This window comes from Mus caroli, chromosome 4 (genome assembly GCF_900094665.2).
Source record: "Mus caroli chromosome 4, CAROLI_EIJ_v1.1, whole genome shotgun sequence".
NCBI lineage: Eukaryota > Metazoa > Chordata > Mammalia > Rodentia > Muridae > Mus > Mus caroli.
Window position 1 is genome coordinate 128562121 of NC_034573.1, and position 9577 is coordinate 128571697.

General features: G+C 51.9%; 1 protein-coding gene across 1 annotated transcript; it reads left to right on the top strand.

Annotated features, from left to right (window-relative positions):
• Positions 1-2693: 2693 nt before the first annotated feature.
• On the top strand, positions 2694-7598 carry Pla2g2e (phospholipase A2 group IIE). The gene is made up of 5 exons (XM_021161562.1): positions 2694-2833; positions 4172-4245; positions 5121-5259; positions 5440-5546; positions 7197-7598. Exons 2-5 carry the CDS (start codon positions 4206-4208, stop codon positions 7337-7339), a joined length of 429 nt encoding a protein of 142 aa, XP_021017221.1. The 5' UTR covers positions 2694-2833; positions 4172-4205; the 3' UTR covers positions 7340-7598.
• The last annotated feature ends 1979 nt before the right edge of the window (positions 7599-9577 follow it).

Here is a 9577-nt window from a genome sequence, read left to right on the forward strand (position 1 = left end):
GAAGCAGGAGGTCCTTTGACACATGTGACCATCTTCCAACCATGGAAGTCAGCTTAAGGACAAAAATGATACTGAGAAGGAACAGGGAAGAAAAGGACCGAAAGGCATACGGAACATGTTCCATCATCCACCCAGGCCCGAAGGCTCCTCCTGTACTTTCAGATTCTTTACTGGCTGTAACTAGTAGGCAACTCACCTGCGTTTGCTCTCCAGAGTATCCCCAGTGTAGAGGTCTCCAGCACAGAGTAGGTCCCTAGCACAGAGTAGATCCCCAGCACAGAGTAGGTCCCCAGCGCCAAATAGGTTCTCAGTTTAGTTTATTGACTGAGGAAGCATTAATAAGGTCACCGCATGTGATGGTTCATCATTATCATCACCCTGGCAGAATTTACGTCACCATGGAAACACACTCCTGGGTATGTCTCTGAAGAAACTTTTGGAAAGTTTTAACCAAGGAGGGAATGTGGCCAGCATCATCCTAAGGGCTGGGATGAATGAAGAGAAAAGCAAACTGAGCACCAGCCCGCCCCCTCTCTCTCTTTCTCCCTGTGTGTGTGTTTGTCTGTCTCTCTGTCTGTCTCTCTGTCTCTGTGTGTATGTGTGTGTGTCTCTCTGTCTCTCTCTGTGTCTCCCTGTCTCTCTATGTGTCTCTCTCTGTCTCTGTCTCTATCTCTCTGCTTCCTGACTGCAGAAGTCATGTGAGCAGCTGCTCCATGCTCCTACCCCATGACTTCCAGTCACAGTGGACTGTACACCCTTGAACTGTGAGACAGAATATGTGCCACCACCACCACCACCCGTTACTTTTGTCTGGTATTTTGTCACAGCAACTGGAAAAGTGACAAACACAGCTGCTTTGTTCAGAGAGCTCCAGAGGGTCCTTAAGGCTCTAGGAAGCATAGGAAGCCTGTGACAGGAAGTGAAGGAGGACAGCTGGCTGGCAGCAGTGCTCACAGCTCTCTAGGGAATTAGTAAATCATAGCCTTTGATTTGATGGTGATGGTTGTATTGACTTCTAAACTAAAAGAGGGGTGTGTGTGTTCATGTGTGTGCTGTGTATGTGCGTATGCATGTATGTGTTGTACGAGTATGCCTATGTGTGTGCCTGAGTATGTCTGTATGCATGTGTATGCGTATATAAGTATGTGTATGTGTGTACATGTGTGTGCATGTGTATGCATGTATATGTGTATTGTACAAATGTATGTGCATGTGTGTATATGTGTGTTGTATAAGTGTGTACATGTGTGTGCACATGTGTGTATCCATGTGTGTGTTGTATGAGTGTGTATGTATATATGTGGATACATGTAGGTGCACATGTGTGTATGTGTGTGCATGTGTGTACACATGTATGTGTATGTGGCTGTGTGTGCTGTGTGTACATATGTTGCATACCTGTACTCACAGATATATACACCCATGAATGTGCATGAAGAGGCCAGAGGAAGACATCAGGTATCCTGCTCTCTCATTCTCTTATTCCCTTGAAACAGTCTCTCTCAATGAACACAGAAACAGCCAGCAGCCAGCAAGCCCCAGCCATCCTCCTGTCTCCACTCCCTAAAGCACTGAGGTTCCAGACATGTAGAGCCACACGTGACTATTTATGTGGGTGTCGGGGATTTGAACCCAGGCCCTCACACTTATGCAGCAAACTGTCTCACCAACTGTCTCAGCCCCCTTGAAACCCCTTACTCCTTTTTATTATTTTAGACCTGTAGCCCAAGCTGGCCTTAAACTCCTACACACACAAAGATGACCTTTAGTTTCTGATGCTCTCGCCTCTGCGTGCTGAGCGCTAAGGTTCCAGATGTACACCCACATACCCAGGTCACACAGAGCAGGGTATCAGATCTAGGGCATCTGATATGCCAAGCAAGCCCTGCACCAACTAGGCTGTCTCTCCACCCCCCCCCCAAAGATACAAATAAATAACAAGAGAAAGAAATGGCACTGCAGTCTAAGCTCCTCAGTGCCTCACACACATCCATCCTGACCTCCACGCCAACCACTTCAGCCGCCACCCTGGAACCTCACCCTTCCTTCTGACTATCAAGTAGAGACAGTAGAGACTTCCCATGAGCATGCTGGAAGCACAGGCTCCCTGCACGCTTCCCCGCCCCCCCACCCCCAATATTGATTGGTTCCCCCTGAGGACAAGGCTGCCCACAAAAGGCCTTGCCATCTCTTGTCTCCTTTGTCTGGCTTACAGCCCTAAAAAGTCAGTCTAATTATTTCCATTTTTATAGATGATGAAGTAGGCTCCGAGAGGCCCCTAAGTGAAGGTTCGAGCATTCAGGTCCTGGCTTTGCTATAATTTCTGCCACGTTGCACAAGAGGTGTGAAGGCCCTAACACCAACATCCTTTCTCGGATATCTGAACCTTTCTAAGTCTAGCCTCCACTAGCATTGCACTTCAACGGGGTAGCCTCCTCCAGGAAGCTAGCCCAGATTTCTCCAAAATGGATACAGCCCTATGGGAACATTCAGGGTCCCATCCTGCCCAGGTCAGGATTCAAAAGCAAACTGTCTCAGAATCCAGGCTCCTCTTGCGCTCACTACTCCCAGGGACTAAACCTCGATGCCATGCTGTTGGGAGTCAGCTGTTCCTATGACTCATGGTTTGAGGCCTCGTGACCCAGGCCAGAAGCTAGGAACTGCCAGAAGAACTCTCATTAAAAATCAAAAGGAAATGGCAAGAAAAGGGACCTCTCTCAATAGATGGTGACTCAGAGCTGCAGGGTGTGGCAGGCAGGTGGACTCGGTCCCCATCACCTCTGCAACAGGGACAGAGCTTGCAGTACCCAGATGCCCCCGGGAGGTGGCAGAGGTAGGGGTGTGGTTTCAGGAAGTGGATGGGCAGGGTTGAATGTGGGGCTGAGGCCCTGTGTATAGCCTTGTTTACAGCTCCCCTCCTGTGTTCAGAACCTTTCTTCCCCAGGCACATGACCCAGGGAGTCAGGCCACTCAGAGCTCTCCTCCTGACTCTTCAGAGAAACTTCCCAGGGACAGGGCACTTTGGCCAAGGTGTCTAGATTCCTTCTCTTGAGGCCCAGCCAAGGCCACAGAATGCAGACAGACCCCAGGCACTCAGAACAGGCTTGAAGCTAGAGAAGGGGTCATTAGTCACATGCCCCAGGTGCCTCCTCCCATGAGAGTCTTTCCCGAGTCTGGAAGAAAAATAGAGAAGAGAGAATTAGGCTTTATAATTGTGTTATTATAAAGTCAGACATAGTCCAGGCTGTATTAACATCATTCCTCTGATTTTACTTAAAAAACAAAAAACAAATCGTGGTCTGAGTAGCACAGCGCCCACCTACCCACCCCCACCCTCAGCCCAAAGGGGCTAAGTTGGCCCTTGGTGAGCCCTTTAGAGCTGCCTGGGTCCACATTCCAGCTCCTTATTTACTGAGGTGTCTGTCTGTCTGTGTCAGTCCCCACCCCACCCCCTGTCATGGGGCAATGGAGGGTCTTTGGCCCTGTGTATGCACCTGTGGCCCTGCACATGCTCAGTGGGAGCCAGTTCTCATGAAGGAGGTGAGGCAGGATGCCTCTGTCTCTGTAACACAGACAGCAACACTGAGGTCCCAAGCAAGGGAAAGGGCCTGCCCAGGGCCTCGTGAAACATGGTGGAAACAGGATTCAGAAAGCCCTGGGTGTTGACAGAAGCAGATGGCCAAGTTATCTCAGTCACCAGTCATGAAGAGGGATGGCTGGGGAGGGACACTTCTGCATTGGAAACAGGACACACTCGGAACTTGGCTCCAGGAGAGCTTCAGTCTCTCCACAGCACTGGGCCTCATCGGATGGGTTGGTTACAAGGAAATGAACACAATAGAAAGCAGGAAGCATAGGGGGAAAAATGGGGCACAGACCCCAGGAGCAAAGTTAGCAATTTAGGAGTGTGGGGGGCCCAGAGAAGGTGGAACAGAAGGAAAGATGGCCACAAGACTGTCCCATCCCTGTTTTCACACACCCTCGGGAAAAGAGCACCCCAGGCCCCCAGGGAACTGGCTGGCCCCTCCCCTGGGAACTTAGTCAAAGTGTGGGAATTATTGCATCACTGGGCACTCCAGGGTTAATGACAGGGGTGGACAGGCCCTGTGTATTTAACTAATTGGGAGGTGTCTGGAGATCAGAGGCCCCAGATCACTTCCTCCCATTGCAGCAGGCTCCCATGCCCCCTGCCTACCTCCCCCAGGATGAAACCTCCCATTGCCCTGGCTTGCCTTTGCCTCCTGGGTAAGTGACTTTCATGACCTCTCTCTTCCTCTCCTCCCCCACCCCATACTCTGGATACCTGAGCAGGGCTCTGCACAGAGCATCAGGGTACTAAGTGCTAGAGGCTGCCTGCCTTCCCACCACCACCCACCTGGCCATCCTAAGGCTCCTGAGGCAGCACTGACTGGAAGAGAGGGAGAGCAGGGGAAAGGGCTGAGAAGAATGCAGTGGGAAAGGGTTTGAGAGCCCTGTGATCCCCAGCCTGTGGGGATGTGTGCCTCCCCACCACGGAATCAGAAGGTTCTGGGAGCTGCTGGGGAGAAAGGGGCTGAGGGCTGAGGAGATTCAGATTTTCCTGAGAGAGATGTAAAGAGTCAGTGTAGGGGTCCAGTATAGCATGAGGAAGTGAAGCAGGCGTGGGGAACGTGGGATGGGTAGGAGACTGAGTTTGAATCCCCAAGACCTATGTAAAAGATAGGCATTGAGACACACATCTGTAACCCCGGGGCCGTGGAGGAGTGAATCTTGGCAGCTCGCTGACTAGCCAGTCTAGCCAAATAGACAAGGTTCACTGAGAGATTCTGTCTCAACAGTGAGGTGGAAGGTAAAGAAAACTGGTACCAACTGTGGCTTCCATGGATATGCACATATTCGTGACACAGACACACACACACACACACACAGCACACAGGTGGGGGTGGCTATCTAGGCGATCAAAGCACAAAGCATACTTAGTTTCCTTGCTATTGATAGCTGGGTGCTTTGGAGTGGGGAGGATTACTGAATCCTTTGGGAAATGTCTGGAGTCAGATCTTAAGGGGACTTCAGGATGGGGCCCTGGATGCAATGCTCACCGGCCCTGCGGAACCTTGTGGCCTCTGCCACCATTTCTGTAGTGCCCCTGGTTGGCGGGAACCTGGTTCAGTTTGGAGTGATGATTGAGAGAATGACGGGAAAGCCTGCCCTGCAGTACAATGACTATGGCTGCTATTGCGGTGTCGGTGGCTCCCACTGGCCAGTGGACGAGACGGATTGGTGAGCAGGAGGACTGCCTGGAGGACCTGGGGGAGCAGTCTGGGAGGAAGGAGAAGCTGGGGGCACCTAGACAGCAGGGACTCGTACTCTACTTCCCTCCTGGGTTCTGGGGTCCCAGGAGCTGCTCCAGCCCAGCCCAGCCTGACTAACAGCCCCTCTGGGTTAACTCTGCCCCCATAGGTGTTGTCATGCCCATGACTGCTGCTATGGCCGCCTGGAGAAGCTGGGCTGTGACCCCAAGCTGGAAAAGTACCTCTTCTCTATCACTCGAGACAACATCTTCTGTGGTAGGTGACCAACCCTGGAGTGAGCCAGACACCGGGTAGGCAGGAGTCCCTCCAGATAGTGAGCTTGTTCCTTGTCACAGGGCCAGACCCTTTAAGCGTCCTATCATCACATAAGAGTGGGAACACCCTTCCACCGTTTCTGATTCTTACAGGGCATCTGGGCTGTACAGCCTTGTGACCCCGCCCATAGAGCCCTTGCCCAGGCTCAGCCTCTGAGGAGTCACCAGAAGGGACAGAGCTGAGCCACCCCCAGAACTAGAGTCCAAAAATCCTCCCCTAGGAGGAGGCAGGAGGGGATATGACTGTGAACAGCAGCCCCTATTCTCACAAGCTGTTTGCACCCACTGGGACTGCTAGGCTGGCCCCACCTCCCTCACTTTGCCCAGTTCATTGCCCATTGGGTCCTATTAGGTTTCCTCCAAGCCTTATCTAGGGAAATAGCCTTAACCAAGAATACCCAACGGCACTTAAAGTTTTCGTCACAATGTAAAAGCCAGGTCTAGTTATCCCAGAGGAGAGGAGGCCCTGGTGGGTGTAGTGCCCAGGGAAGAACCCAGCAGCCTGAGGATTGGGCTCAACACAGAACTCAGGTCTGTGCCAAAGTGTGAGCTAAGAGATTGCTCAACCAGGCAGCCGTATCAGGTCCTCATCACTGAGGGCTCAGGCAAGGGTCGGGTGGTCCCCAGTTGGGATGGCACTGAGAGGGTGTTCAGGGAGGAATCAGGCTGAAGGGATGCAGGCTCTTTGCCTTGTGCCCCCACTCCCTGCTACTTTGAGCAAAGGAATGGTTTGTGGAAAACCTGCGTGATTCTTTGCCTGTTAAACTGAGATAGCCCCACCCATTCCAGCTGCCTACTGTTAGGACCTCCAGTCCTGCTGACATAGCAGGTGTGGGCAGACTCCTGAAGGGAGATGCTCACTTTGAAGAGGAAATGAGACATCAGACCCTTCTAGACACGGAGGTGTATTCCTGGGGACAAAAAAAATAGCCAGAGCGACCCCGGGCAGAAACAGACAACCACGTAGACAGAAGTCTTCCAGGCACCTGGCGCCTGCCATGAGGATGCCAGCTGGCTCTCAGGAAGGCAGAGTGGACCAATCTGATACCTGGGCTGGGTGCAGGCTCTGTCTACTCTGATTAAGACAGGCTGAAGTCCCCAGGAGCCCCAGCATTAGCCTCTATCCCGGACCCTGGGCATCTCTAATACGGGAGGGTTGTTACAGCCCTGTCAGGAGGAAGGTGAGAGGTTGTGAAGCCTTGTTACAGCCCTCACAGGAGGAAGGTGAGAGGTTACAAAGCCTCTGGCAGGAGAGGGCTAAGACCTTTTGCATGAGGTTGGAGAGGAAGGAGACACCCTGGGCAAACTTTTGGCTTTATTTGTGTCCTGGAGCTAGCAAGCCAGCCCCAACGCAATCCTTGACAGGCAAAAGTACGGAGCATCCCCTTGAGCGTGGGCTTCCAAGGAAGTAAGAAAGGGGCTAAAGATGGGGCTGGGAAGCTGGACCACAGAGCAGCAGGGAGCCGGTATTGCCCCGCCCACCATTCACACCCCGCCCACCACACACACACACCCCGCCCACCACCACAGCACACAGTGCCCAGCGCCCAGCTGCCACCTGAGTCCCTGGCTTGTTTCCATCCCCCTCTAGCTGGTAGAACGGCTTGCCAGCGGCATACCTGCGAGTGTGACAAGAGAGCCGCTCTCTGCTTTCGCCACAACCTGAACACTTATAACCGCAAGTATGCCCACTACCCCAACAAGCTGTGTACTGGGCCCACCCCACCCTGCTGAGGCTCTGCTCGGCTCCATAACAACCCCAGGCTGCTGCAGTCTCAGGCCCTGAGAAGCTCAGAACCCAGATTCCTCACCCAGCAAACTCATCCTGCCCCCTCAGAGATCATGAGCCCTGGTCTCTGGCCTCCAGGACCACACCTGATCCACCGGATCAGCTGAAGAAGCCACGGGACTAGTCAGCGCTCACAAGATCCACTAAGTCCCCTCTGGCATATCAATACCCTCTTCTGAATAAGAGAAGTTTATTTTCCTGTAACAGTCTTCCATTGTTTCTTCAGGCTTTACACAGTTGTTTACCTGTGTTCCCTCATCCATCCAGTCCTATTTTGAGTACCTATCCTGGGCCAGCACAATGCTAAGCACTGTCATACAGTAGGGAGAGAGGTGACATGGCGGCTCTTGTTTGTAGGACCAGCCATAAGTCCTTTGTTTTCTATAGCAGTGAATTCCCACGTTTCCATGCCCTGAAACTCAGGCTTTGAAACAGCCTGACCCGAGCTCCCACAGAGACCCACCCACCTGCCTCTGCCTCCTGAGGGCTGAGGTGAAGGTGTGTGTCACCATGCCCAGGCCACACACTTCTCTCTCTCTCTCTCTCTCTCTCTCTCTCTCTCTCTCTCTCTCTCTCTCTCTCTCTCTCTCCAGTCTTATCCAAGACTGTCATGGTTCTCTCTGGAAGGAACATTTCTGGCCAGATGGCTTACTATGAGAAACAACAACAAAAAAATGCAAACCTAAATATATGTTCCTTTTGTCATCAGACCTCAAAACGCCCCCCTGGCAAGGACTAATTTAGATGGGAAAGCAAACCCATCTTTTCCACCTTTAAAAAAAACAAAAACACTTTTTTTTTTTTTTGAGGTGAGGTCTTATGTAACCCAGGCTGGCCTTGAACTTGCTAGGTAGCCAAAGATAACCATGAACTTCTGACCTTCCTGCCTCCACCTCCTGAGTGCTAGGATTCTGCGCTTTAACAACTGGTTTTACACAATACTGGGAAGAAACCCCCAGGCTTCCTGTGTGCTAGGCAAATGCTGTATCAACTGAGGTCTGCCTCTAGTCCAATCTCCTTTTTGGATAGATGGGAATCTGAGGGCCAGAAGGGCCATACTCTGCCCAGAAGGTGAACTCACTCCAGGCCCTTCACTGCTTGAAGAAGTGGGCACCAGCTGTGTCATCATGACATTCAGGTATGGCTGCATTAAGTGGACCTAACAGATGGAAGGTCCAGGTGTCTGTGCAGGTGCCCATCCAGGTGTCCATCCAGGTGTCCATCCAGATGTCTGTGCAGGTGTCTGTGCAGGTGCTCATCCAGGTGTCCATGCAGGTGTCTATGCAGGTGCTCATCCAGGTGTCCATGCAGGTATCTGTGCATGTGCCCATCCAGGTGTCCATGCAGGTGTCTGTGCAGGTGCCCATCCAGGTGTCCATGCAGGTGTCTGTGCAGGTGCCCATCCAGGTGTCCATACAGGTGTCTGTGCAGGTGCCCATCCAGGTGTCCGTGCAGGTCAGCTGTTCGCCTACACAGCTGACTCGAGCTCCAAACACAGAGTCAGAAAAGAAGACTTCAGCATGTTAGGATCATTAAAGGGTTCCCAGCAGGAGAGACCTGCGACAGATTTTACTCCTAACTACAGCGGCAATACCTCGGCCATCTGTAATAACTGGGCAGCAGCCTGAGCAAGAGGAGCCGGGTCCATAGCTCAAAGCAGCATAACTATCGCACAGGGTGAGTTTCACAGAGGACACCTGATAAACATCCACTCCCTTCATCTTCTTCATGGTATAACAAGATCTCTGCGAGCATGAAATCAAAGGGATGTGTCATGGGGAACTTTGAAAGGGGAAGCCTCTCATCGCTTGGAAAAAGAAGAAGTGGGCGGCAGGTTGTGTCTGTTGTGACTGACTCAAACAAGGCTATAAAGCAAAAAACTTGGGAGGGACACAAGCCTGACCCTCATTTGACAGGAAGTGTGGTCCTGGGGCGCCCTCTAGTGGCCATCTTTCAGACTGTTAGGAAAGATATAGGCTCTGGCTTATACTGGGTTTCCTGACAGAAGTGCACCCTGGGCTAGTGACAGGTGCCTCACCACCATCAATGGGATGACAATGGACATGAAGACAGGGGAAAGTCTAGAAAAGGGTCCTGCAATGTGTTGGGAGACCAGAGGTTGTTTCTGGATATGGTTGACTGTAGGTCATTCTTTTTGTTTGTTTGTTTGGTTTGGTTTTTTT

Bases quoted from the DNA above. Each gene is read 5' to 3' on its own strand.
- Pla2g2e (XM_021161562.1), top strand. From the start codon at position 4,206: ATGAAACCTCCCATTGCCCTGGCTTGCCTTTGCCTCCTGG. The intron at 5,260-5,439 runs GTGAGCAGGAGG...CTGCCCCCATAG, and splicing joins CCAGTGGACGAGACGGATTG to GTGTTGTCATGCCCATGACT. The intron at 5,547-7,196 runs GTAGGTGACCAA...ATCCCCCTCTAG, and splicing joins TCGAGACAACATCTTCTGTG to CTGGTAGAACGGCTTGCCAG.